This window comes from Zingiber officinale, chromosome 10B, assembly GCF_018446385.1.
Source record: "Zingiber officinale cultivar Zhangliang chromosome 10B, Zo_v1.1, whole genome shotgun sequence".
NCBI classification, from domain to species: domain Eukaryota; kingdom Viridiplantae; phylum Streptophyta; class Magnoliopsida; order Zingiberales; family Zingiberaceae; genus Zingiber; species Zingiber officinale.
The window spans coordinates 13,574,181-13,587,053 of record NC_056005.1 but is presented as its reverse complement, the minus strand read 5'-3'; the positions used below and the strand labels follow the sequence as shown (position 1 = coordinate 13,587,053).

Below are 12,873 nucleotides of genomic sequence, written 5' to 3'. Positions count from 1 at the left end.
TCGGACTTAGTGCCTCCTTCGACTAGACTTGGAGGAAAGGCATGTGATCCGGTGATAAGGATGGGGGACCCTCGTTGGCAGGAGGTCAACGACACGTGGAGGTCAATGGTCAAGAGGGTCAACCCCAGGTCAGGCCGAGCGGACAGATGTCACGCCGAGCGGACCGGCGGGCCACCCAAGCATCTGGCTGACCGGACATCCACCCAAGCATCCGGCTGACCGGACATCCGGCCAAGGATCCCCGGACCGGACGAAAGACAGCCCGACCAGGGGTCGGGTTTTCGACACTCAAGGTAAAAGAGTCTATGGCTAGGCGGACGGGCCGCTCGTACGAGCCGCAGAACAATAAGGAACAATTCTGAACACGAGCAAGCCTTCCCCGCCCGGGCCGAGGTATGTGCATTCCTGGGAGCCAATGAGTGCCGAGCGGCTGTTCCGCTCGGCCCGGAAGCAGACAAGAGCGCTAGGAGACAAAAAGGGCAGCTGGAAACTTCATCCTCGAGACATCTGCCGCCGACAAATAGCACGGTCGGCGGTCGAAGTGGACAGAGTATCGTATGGTGGAAGTTTCCACCGTCACATCCGGGATATGCTCGGATGATTGCGGAATGGTGTCAGACATGCTTTTCTGACACAACCCTACTGAGGTATGTTTGGGGAAGCGTGCATGCATCGAGAAGCGTGCCTACGCCTCCACGGGGTCTTATATAAGGACCCCCAGACTTCGACGGAGGTATGGAATCTTGATCACTGTAGCCACAGTAACGTTACTCTACTTCTTCGTTGCCTGACTTGAGCGTCGGAGGGTCGTCGCCGGGAAACCCCTCCCGGCTCGGCTTCTTTGTAGGTTCGTCGGAGATCTACGCCACCAGTCGGATCAGCAGTGGAGAATGCCACGTCCCCAGCGTCCGTCGACTCAGCGCTCGGACAGGATCATTGGGCAAGGGGGAGAAGTAAGGTTTAGTTAGGAAAATCTTAAGTGCCTTTGCGTAGGGGGAGCCTTGGGATAGGTTCCAATGCATGTTGTATTTTGTTTCGGCGGTGTAAGTCCAAGTAGCCTTGGCATCGTAAGTCCATTATTTTTAGCATATTTATTTGCTATTTGTTTTCCCTAACTTAAACGTATTGCCAAACACCAAAAAGGGGGAGATTGTTGGAGCAATTCTAATGGTCCATGCGACCATGTGTTTCGGTGTTTGGGCAAAGGATTTAAGTTAGGATTACCCTCGTTATTTGATATGTGTATGTGAGTGTGCAGGTTTGTAGGATACACATGTGATTCAGCTTGATGGCTTCGGGTCCGGTGAAGGATGGAGCATCCGAGAGACCGTGGACAAGGCAGCAAGGACAAGGGTCGAGGGAAGCGACTTTGAGGCATACGCGAAGGATGACATTGCGGACGAGCCGCGAGCTTGGATGCATCCAAGGGACGAGAGCCAAAAGAAGTAGGCTTGAAGGCAAGAGGTCAAAGCTGCAAAGAAGAGTCAAGTAAGTCGTGAGGGTCCGAGTGCGAGAGAAATGTACTCGGGATGGGAAACCCTAGGTTTAGGGTTGTACCAGTCGACTGGTACTGGACCAGTCGACTGATGGTGAGCACAGAGAGCTTCTGTGCCCGAACGGCTAGGCACCAATTGACTGGTGCAAGGACCAGTGGACTGGTAAAGAGCCGTTGGAGTACCGTTGGGCTGACACTAGTCCACTGGTGCAAGGACCAGTCGACTGGTAACGGGCAAATCAGCTTGCTGATTTCTTCCAAGTTCTATGAAAAGGAGCTTGGGATGACTGGCCAAGGTGACAAAATTAGACTTGGTTAAAGCCTAATTAGTAGTCACCAAAGTGCTCAAGGTTCTCTTGTGTCCAAGTGTTCTTGGTTGGTGTTGTGGTGAGGTTTCTTCACCCACAAGGAGTTGCTTGAGTAGCCGGAGTTTGCCAGGGGCTAATCCACCGAAGGATCGGGATTGTCCATCTTACGGATAGCTGTGGAGTAGGAGCAAGTTATCTCCGAGCCACGTTACATTGACGTGTATTGGTTTGCATTTCCTTTCTTAGTTTTAGTCTTTCTATTTGTTTGTTTGTATTTCCGCTTGCGCACTAACATTATAGAAAGAAGCGAGTATTTGCGGGCACCATCTATCCAACCCCGCTTTCAAGTCGGCCACTGATCCTCTTACAGGTGGGACCCTTCATCATTACTGCATCAAAATTAAGCCTAATCAGTCCTTATTTTCATTTAACGACTGATTTGTAACCAATTATTGCGTCGTTGAAAAATTGGTCGCTCACGTCACTTAATAACGAAATTAAATTAACCATCGTTAATTTTAGTGATGAGATTAAATAGTTCGTTGCTAAATTAAAGATGGTTGTTTACTAATTTTAGCTAAGATTTGTAATGTAATAATTAAAAACCATAGTTAAATAGGGACGAATAAATAATTATCGTTGTAAATTTATGTAACATTTTAAAATTTCATATACAAACATTAGCAACGGAAGTTAATATTCTATCGCTAAGCAGAGACAGAATTTTAAATATCTGTCGCTATATAGCGACGACCCATTTATATTCTGTTACTAATTATCATAATTTTTAAAAATTCATATATAAATACAACGGAATTTTAATATTCCGTCGCTAGACAGCGACGGAATATTAAAACTGGTCGCTAATTAAAGATGGAATATTAAATTTTCATCGCTAATTATCATAACTTTTTAAATTTTATATAAAAATATAGCGATGGAATATTAAAATTCCGTCACTAATTAGCTCTCCGTGACAGTACCAATTGTCATAATTTGGAACTGTTGGATATTGGGGCCTAAATGGACCAATACGATTTTGAGGAGGAAAAATCGGAAGCCATCAATTGTTGAAAGTCGTAATTGACTTCAAAATTGAAATCTACGTTTCGCGTAGATAGATTTAGACTATTAATTTGCTCAAAACCGATTAAGGGTGAATGAGAAATTAATGTTCAAAGTCGGCCCAAAATAACGTTGGTTATTCATTAAGGAAATGCAAGGGAGAATAGTCCCACATCGGAAATTTCCGATGTGCATTCCTTACTTATTAATGATGTTGAGTTATTGGAGTTAACTCAGAAAAGTACCAGGCACTCTCTGCTCAGGGGCGAGCAGGTGCTCGCACCTGTGAGCCCGCCACCCGCCACGTGCGCAATGGGCGCTTTGTAGGCGCACTTTGCACTTCGCATCGTCGCGAGGAGCATTGAGGAGCTTAAATTTATGCTCCAGGTGACATTGCAGTGCCTACATGGCACTCGGGTGACGTGTCAGGCTAGTACCTGACATGGCAGTGCCTATGTGGCATCCTCGTGGGCAAAGGGAGATGACTGGACAGTTGGTTGGGCGAACGGATGGCAGCCGTTGATCAACGTTGATCAAAGAAGTATGGTGGATCGCTTGTGATGCGATCTAGAGCGTTGGATCACAATGAGTCACGATCTGACGGCTTGGGATGAGACATGATCTGAAGCATCGGATCAATGGATCCAGATCCGATGGCTGATAGATCTGAGGGTCACAACTCTTAGATATGATGGATGAGATTAAAAGGGCTATGTGAAGGGTTATAACTCTTCAGTCCGGACGGCCCAGATTAATCCACCTAAAGGTCACACCCCTCCCTAAAGCCTCTTCCTTCTGTATAAATAGAACCCTCCAGATTGGAATTAAATCACTCAACTTAATCTTCTCTTCCTCAAGTATTCACTCATTCATCTTGTGCATTCAAGAGTCCAAGAAGCCTACGAGAAGGTTCGCTGGTCTCGGAAGTCGGAGTGCTACGATTCCGAGACGATTGTCGTCGTTGTATCTTGGGAACGAATTGTAACAATCCGTTAAGCACCGTAGCGGAGCAATATCGTTTACGGAGATAGTGTCGAACACTAGCCTCGACGATCAGTTTGCATACTCCGGAATTTACCGGAAACAACAGTCGTAAACGATATTCAGTACAAACTGATATGGCTACCAACGACGTTCCAACCGCCATTCCGACCGCCGTTCCGACATCCATTCCGCACGGAGAAAAGCCGGAGAAATTCACCGGAGCCGACTTCAAAAGATGGCAGCAGAAGATGCTGTTCTACTTAACAACGCTAAACCTTGTACGGTTTTTGCGTGAAGACCCGCCAGTCGCTACGGACGGTAGCAAGGCTGCTTGCGATACGTGGACGCACGGAGATTTTCTGTGTCGCAACTACATTCTCAACGCCTTGGACAACACGTTGTATAACGTGTATTGTTCATTGGAGACAGCGAAATCTTTGTGGGAATCGCTTGAGAAGAAATACAAGACCGAAAATGCCGGACTGAAGAAATTCATCGTCGGCCGGTTTCTGGATTTCAAGATGGTGGACTCAAAGAGCGTCTCATCTCAAGTCCAAGATATGCAATTAATACTGCATGATCTGGACGCCGAAGGAATGAAGCTGAACGAGTCATTCGCAGTTGCTGCGGTAATTGAGAAGCTCCCTCCGTCATGGAAGGATTTCAAGAATTACCTAAAGCACAAGCAAAAGGAGATAGGGCTGCAAGACCTGATCCTGAGGCTACGAATAGAGGAGGATAATCGAAAGTTATCCGACTGCAGAGGAACCAAGCGGACTATAGACGATATGTCCAACCTGGTCGAGCCGAACGCTAAAAAGCCGAAACAGTTCAAGAAGAAGGCACAAGCAAAGAAGTTCAAGGGATCCTGCTACAACTGTGGAAAGGCAGGTGACTTGTCCCAGGAGATTCCAAGAAGGGACCAAGGCAACTGCGAACCCACATCAACCTCTCTTGAGGACTTGGATCTCACTGCGGTTGTATTTGAAGCCAACTTGGTGGATACCAACCCGAAGCAGTGGTTCATTGATACTGGAGCAACTCGTCATATCTGTTCCGATAAGGCGATGTTCTCCAAGTATACTCCGATAAATGGCAGGAAGCTCTATATGGGTAATTCCACGACGTCGCCAATTGTCGGACTCGGAAAAGTTGTTCTGAAGATGACGTCCGGAAAGGAGCTAACACTCATTGATGTACTCCATGTTCCCGACATCAGTAAGAACCTAGTTTCTGGAGCGGCACTAGTTAAGGCAGGATTTAGGCTAGTGTTCCAGTCAGACAACTTTGTACTTACGAAGAATAATATCTTCGTAGGAAAGGGGTACCTAGAAAAGGGTCTATTCAAAATGGTTGTAATGCCTGTACTCCGAAATATTGATGGTAATAAAATAAATGCTTCCAGCTATGTTGTTGAGTGTTTTAATTTGTGGCATGATCGACTCGGACATGTGCATAATAATACTCTTAAAGCGTCTCGTCAAATTAAATTTATTACCAAGCGTCAATGTTGATGGAACACACAAATGTGAAGTGTGCGTGGAAGCAAAAATGACGAAACTACCTTTTCATTCGGTGGAAAGGTCAACGACTCCTCTAGAGTTAATACATAGTGATCTATGCGACTTGAAATTTGTGCAAACTAGAGGAGGTAAAAAGTATTTTATTACTTTTATCGATGACTGCACAAAGTTCTGTTATGTCTTTCTTTTAAGAAGTAAAGACGAAGCCCTAGAGGCATTTAGAACTTATAAAACAGAAGTTGAAAATCAACTTGACAAACGAATTAAAATAATTCGTAGCGATAGAGGTGGAGAATATGGTGCACCGTTTAATGAATTTTGTTCAGAATCTGGCATTATTCATCAAACAACGGCTCCTTACTCACCTCAATCGAACGGTGTTGCCGAACGTAAAAATCAGACACTAAAAGAGATGATGAATGCCTTGTTGATAAATTCAGGCTTACCTCAAAACTTGTGGGGGGGAAGCAATATTATCGGCAAATCACATTCTCAACAAAATCCCTCATAAGAAAAGTGATAAAACTCCTTATGAACTATGGAAAGGCCGCGAGCCATCGTACAAATACCTGAAAGTGTGGGGGTGCTTGGCAAAGGTCGAAGTACCTAAACCAAAGCAAGTAAAGATCGGACCTAAAACGTTCGATGCGGTATTTGTCGGATATGCCCATAATAGTAGTGCATATCGTTTCCTAGTTCACAAATCAGACATTCCTGATATTCATGTGGGAACAACCATAGAATCTCGGAATGCAATATTCTTTGAAAACGTATTCCCAAATAAGAAGGGAAATGTTGAAAATGATAACAACGGAAGTTCAAACGAGAATGTCGTTACCGAACTTAGCTGTTATAAAAGAACTATTGACGATCAAAACAAAGAGCCACGTCGTAGCAAACGGGCTAGAGTTGAGAAATCGTTCGGGCCAGATTTCATGACTTTCATGTCAGAAATGGAACCAAGAACATTAAGTGAGGCTCTCTCTAGTCCCGATGTTCCAATGTGGAAAGAAGCTATCAATAGTGAGATTGAGTCTATCATGAATAATCATACTTGAGAATTAGTAGACCTTCCTTCTGGTAATAAACCATTAGGTTGTAAGTGGATACTAAAACGCAAGTATAAAGCTGATGGATCAATTGACAAGTATAAGGCCAGACTTGTAGCCAAAGGGTACAAGCAAGAGGAAGGCCTTAATTACTTCGACACCTACTCACCGGTGACAAGGATTACGTCCATACGAGTGCTAATAGCCATTGCAGCACTGTATGACCTTGAAATACATCAAATGGATGTTAAGACTGCGTTCTTAAATGGTGAGTTGGAAGAAGAAATTTATATGGAGCAACCCGAAGGGTTCGTAGCTCCAAGAAATGAGAAAAAGGTGTGTCGACTTGTTAAGTCGTTATACGGACTTAAGCAAGCGCCTAAACAATGGCACGAAAAATTTGACAAAGTAATGTTGTCAAACGAATTCAGAATAAATGAATGTGACAAATGCATTTATGTCAAAGACACACCCAGAGGCTATATAATCGTCTGTCTGTACGTAGACGACATGCTAATAATGGGCAGTAATCATGATGTAATCATGACTATAAAGAAAATGTTGACCAAAAATTTCGATATGAAAGATATGGGTCAAGCAGATGTTATATTGGGAATTAAAATTCTCAGGACATCAGAGGGGATAGTTCTAACACAATCCCATTATGTAGAATCAGTATTGAAAAGATTCAATGCGTACGATCTTTCTACTGTAAAAACACCTATGGATCTAAGTCAACACTTAGCGAAAAACCATGGTGAGACCATATCACAGTTGGAATACTCTCGGATAATAGGCAGTTTGATGTATCTTACAAACTGCACACGTCCGGATATTGCCTGTACGGTCAACAAGCTGAGTCGTTTCACCAGTAATCCAAACGACGCCCATTGGAAGGCATTGATGCGAGTTCTTAGATATTTGAAATATACTATGAACTATGGATTACATTATGGAAAATATCCCGCTGTGTTGGAGGGATATTGTGATGCTAATTGGATATCAGATACCAAAGACTCCAAATCCACTAGTGGATATGTATTCACGATCGGTGGGGGAGCAGTATCTTGGAAATCCACTAAGCAGACGTGCATTGCTCGGTCAACTATGGAATCCGAGTTTATAGCACTAGACAAAGCAGCTGAGGAAGCTGAATGGCTGCGGAACTTCTTGGAAGATATTCCGAGCTGGGAAAAACCTGTACCTGCCGTACTGATCCACTGTGATAGTCAATCGGCGATTGGAAGGGCACAGAGTAGTATGTATAATGGGAAGTCAAGACATATACGTCGTAGACATAATACCATTAGGCAGTTGATCTCGAATGGAGTGATTGCAATCGACTATGTTAAGTCCAAAGATAATTTGGCAGATCCTCTTACGAAAGGGTTGAGTCGAGATCAAGTATACTGCTCATCAAGAGGAATGGGATTAAAAAATCTACAACTGAAAACGACTGAAGTGGAAAACCCAACCTTGTTGACTGGAGATCCCAAGATCTTGGTTCAATGGGACAACAAAGTTTCAGAAGTTGTGGTTCAGCACAGGAGATAGTTTATCTCTATCCCAATCCTAGGATGAATTTGTGCTGTCCTACCTCATGTAGTGAGGTTAAGCTTATGCTTTTAGTGACTTCTATACCTTATAAGGTGGAGTATGATAGGATACTCTTAATAGAAGTGTCACCTATGTGAGTGTGAAGACAGGCCGCTTCAATGAAACACTCATGAATCCAAGATGGTGTCCATGGCCAAAACGGAACCAACCATGAGAACCTAAAGTAGGTGAGATAGGTCTCTGTGTGGGTGTTATTGTCTTAGTATACACAAACAGCTGAGCAGTTCAAGACATCACGTTCACTGCGCAGCCTAGTATATTCGATAGCATTCCACTACGGAAGGTTCAAAGCCACAAGCTACCTCTCCCGATGCAGTGACTTATCGATTGGACTCTTGTAAAGTGTCAGCATGCATACACGCATTACATTAATTTCCATTCATGTGGGGGATTGTTGGATATTGGGGCCTAAATGGACCAATACGATTTTGAGGAGGAAAAATCGGAAGCCATCAATTGTTGAAAGTCGTAATTGACTTCAAAATTGAAATCTACGTTTCGCGTAGATAGATTTAGACTATTAATTTGCTCAAAACCGATTAAGGGTGAATGAGAAATTAATGTTCAAAGTCGGCCCAAAATAACGTTGGTTATTCATTAAGGAAATGCAAGGGAGAATAGTCCCACATCGGAAATTTCCGATGTGCATTCCTTACTTATTAATGATGTTGAGTTATTGGAGTTAACTCAGAAAAGTACCAGACACTCTCTGCTCAGGGGCGAGCAGGTGCTCGCACCTGTGAGCCCGCCACCCACCACGTGCGCAATGAGCGCTTTGTAGGCGCACTTTGCACTTCGCATTGAGGAGCTTAAATTTATGCTCCAGGTGACATTGCAGTGCCTACATGGCACTCGGGTGACGTGTCAGGCTAGTACCTGACATGACAGTGCCTATGTGGCATCCTCGTGGGCAAAGGGAGATGACTGGACAGTTGGTTGGGCGAACGGATGGCAGCCGTAGATCAACGTTGATCAAAGAAGTATGGTGGATCGCTTGTGATGCGATCTAGAGCGTTGGATCACAATGAGTCACGATCTGACGGCTTGGGATGAGACATGATCTGAAGCATCGGATCAATGGATCCAGATCCGATGGCTGATAGATCTGAGGGTCACAACTCTTAGATATGATGGATGAGATTAAAGGGGCTATGTGAAGGGTTATAACTCTTCAGTCCGGACGGCCCAGATTAATTGACCCAAAGGTCACACCCCTCCCTAAAGCCTCTTCCTTCTGTATAAATAGAACCCTCCAGATTGGAATCAAATCACTCAACTTAATCTTCTCTTCCTCAAGTATTCACTCACTCATCTTGTGCATTCAAGAGTCCAAGAAGCCTACGAGAAGGTTCGCTGGTCTCGGAAGTCGGAGTGCTACGATTCCGAGACGATTGTCGTCGTTGTATCTTGGGAACGAATTGCAACAATCCGTTAAGCACCGTAGCGGAGCAATATCGTTTACGGAGATAGTGTCGAACACTAGCCTCGACGATCAGTTTGCATACTCCGGAATTTACCGGAATCAACAGGAACAAATTCTTTTTTACATAGATGTACTTTCACAATGTGTTTATCACGGAAAGATTTATTTTTACATTTAGAATGATTACACCGACAATATAACTTGACACTATCCATACATTCTGGATGACTTTTAATAAAGTTCACAACTCTTCAACTCCATCTCTAATTCCGTTGCTAAAATCTATTTTTTTAGTGTTAATTTACTAAACCATATTACAGACCACATAATATTGAAATTTGTAACAAGAAGATTTTGTTCTTGTTTTCTGAGTATTGCCGTTGTTTGATATATGTCGTCTTTTAGTGATAATCTATATCTAGGAGCTAGGATACCAAAGTAGCGGCATAACTATTTATCTTTGTGGAGAACAATTACGTCAGTAACAAACAAGCAATGCCCTTCAACAAGTCCAAGTAGTACACTTATTTGCGTTCGAGTGGGGCTTACCGGTTGCAACGTATTCTGGAGCAGCATATCCGCGAGTTCCGACCACCCGAGTTGAGACATGACTCTTGTCTCCAGTAGGTCCATTCCTAGCTAAGCCAAAGTCTGATAGTTTAGCATTGAAATCCTGCATACTATTTGCTAGTAAGACTCACTATGCCATGTCGTTTTTCAGGAACTCATACAATTAGTTTGCTAAACAGGATATCAAATCAGTGCAGGTCAATGTAGAGACTACCGTATCAAGGAGAATATTCGAGGCCTTTAAATCACGGAATATGATTTGGGTTTCTAATCCATGTAAGAAGGACAATCCTCGAGCAACATCAATGGCAATTCTCACCCTCGTTGCCCAAGGAATGGGTTGTACGCCTCCTAAAGTGCATAAACAGATTTCCATTCATTCACATATAATCAGAGACGAAAAGAAAAACCAAAATTGTAAGTTGTGGGAGGGTACAGTGCTGATTCATTTGTTCATGACAGAATTAAGCATAGCATAGAAGCAATGAGATCAATATTACCAAATATAAAGGAACAAAAGGAATTGCATAATTTCAATTGAATCCTCAGCAGAATTGATAGATGAAATGATATTCCAATGTTGAGAGCTAATGTCAGAGGAACATACTTTTGAATAAATGGTTCTCCAAGCTGCCTTTCTGCATGTACTCGTAAACAAGAAGCTTGCTATCCGCCTCCGAGCAGTAGCCTATAAGTTTGACAAGATTCTCATGGCGAAGCTGGCTCAAATAGGTCACTTCTGCCTGCAGGCATCACAATGAAGGTGACTCTTAATTACGCGAAACCCAGAAGGTGCATAAGCACATCAAGTGTCTGTGAGATATCAGTTGCTTACAAGCCATTCTTTGTATCCTTGACTGCTTTCTCGTTTGAGTTTCTTGATGGCGACAACAATTCCAGTTCCTGCTTTAGTAGGAGCATAAGTATGCTCATCGATCCACCCTTTGAAAACGCAACCGAATCCACCTTCACCTAGATATGAAGTGGAGCTGAAATTTTTAGTAGCATTCTTGAGGTCAGTCAAGCTGAAGGACTTCAGGCCGACCGTTTTTGATCCCTCCTTTTCGCTAAAATTGGTAGTAGCAGCATTGTGGTAGTCCAAGTTAAAGGACTTCTGATTGGTTGATGCCTCACGTTTCAACTGTGCAACAGAATTGTCTGATCCAGTCGAAGTTTTCTTAGATGATTTCTTTAGACTGGAATCACCATCCATGGACAGAGGATTCTCTGCAAATTACATACAAGTATAGTTCCCTCTCCAAATAAGTTTCGTTTCAGGGAAAATGAAGTGATGTTCTGTCAGGAACTAGTTGGCAGTTTGATTAAATGGGCGAAATTGGATTTATATGTTTGCTTTATCAACTAATTAATCAACAAGAAACACTTAGATTTTCGTACTCGATCATTGAAAATAGAATGCTCAAACAGCCTGAAGCCCAAAACAAGCATAGCAATTAGCAACTGCTATCAAGATGTAGGAAAAACTGTCCTGTTAATCTGCTTGCTATTAGGTCAAACATCTTCTCTAGAGCGAGAAATTCATCATCTTACAGGGTTTAGTTGTTTCGGGTACATGACAGGACAAAAGGATTATCCAAAGCACTAATTGAGTAATTTGTCTCACGCAAGATATCTAGAGAGGAAGATTTCCACAGAAGTTAAATAAATGAGAAAACGAACGTAATTCAAGCACAAGAGGGAAAAAGCCAAGGAAAATTCCTTCTTTCAAATAGCAGAAACATGGAAGACCAGAGGGAAAAAAAAAATCTTACTTGAACCATGAGAAGAAGAGGCGTTTGCAGTCTTTGAAGAACGCCCACACTGGTTCCCCATCGGAAGAGGGCACCCAAACAGCCCTTCTCAATTCCCTCTTGGCTCACAGACAATGATATGTGTTCTACAGTTGAAACTTCGAAGGATACACTCGCGTCAAGAATGTAAAACACGTTCCATTAAAGTCTTTGCTTCTCGACTGGTTCAAAGTTTGCTTTCTGATAATAATTGTTAAAAAAAAAGAAAGATAAAATTATACTAAATGGAGTCAAGCGTTCGGAGAAGACAAAGTGTTTATATATTTGAAGTTCAATGATACTGACCTGAGAGGAAATAATTCTACAAAAGAGTAATTGATTTCATATCGCACCAACCATATTTTGATTTGTGGTAGTTACTTCTGGCTCTGTTTTTTTTTTTAAAAAAATTATTTATTTACATATTATCCGTATCTAAGTCTTGTTTATTTCAGTAGATCTATCCTTTCACGTTCTGTAAGTTACAATATTTGGATGAATTGGACCTACCAATCCATATAGGCTATTGTGTTTGATGTTCTTCAAACATGTAAATTTTTTTTTGTCTTTCTATTAATTTTCCACATCTTTTCTCTTTTTCATTTTGTCTTCTTCAATTTCTCTCGCCTTTGTTTAATTCCTAAACCTTTCCCCTCTTTGTTTTTTCCTCTCCCTCATATTTCCTCCCCTATGGTGGTCTCTCTTGTCTCTTTTTTTTTTTCTTGTTCTCTACCAAAAGATATATATTTGTTTAAATATATTGACATGTAGTTTTATTCGATTAATTAAATTTTATTAATGTTAAAATATTTCTTAATTTTTTTTATTAATATCTATTCTACTCTTCTAAACTAGTGTTTAAATAACTTATTTATTACTAAAGAAAACACTATTTCAATAATAAAAATAAATTTTTTTTCTAAAGGACAGTTTAACGTTAATAAAAGTTAAACAAACATTTCTATAAAAATTAAATATTAAAGATATTTTAAAACTTAATCCATCCGCTCCTTGGGGTTGATTGACTTGCACTATTTATTATTATTATT

The 12,873-nt window shown here is 42.1% G+C and overlaps 1 protein-coding gene across 1 annotated transcript in view; it reads right to left on the bottom strand.

Moving 5' to 3' along the window:
• The window catches only part of LOC122030314 (probable serine/threonine-protein kinase PBL11), a 54,040-nt gene extending 41,975 nt beyond the window's left edge, over positions 1–12,065 (bottom strand). The window contains exons 1-5 of the mRNA XM_042589513.1: positions 11,807–12,065; positions 10,870–11,261; positions 10,642–10,777; positions 10,249–10,385; positions 10,014–10,137 (exon numbers count right to left, since the gene is read on the bottom strand). Of these exons, the coding sequence (XP_042445447.1) occupies positions 10,014–10,137; positions 10,249–10,385; positions 10,642–10,777; positions 10,870–11,261; positions 11,807–11,867 (850 nt within the window). The 5' untranslated portion in view covers positions 11,868–12,065. The remainder of the gene's footprint in view (positions 1–10,013; positions 10,138–10,248; positions 10,386–10,641; positions 10,778–10,869; positions 11,262–11,806) is intronic.
• Positions 12,066–12,873: the final 808 nt, after the last annotated feature.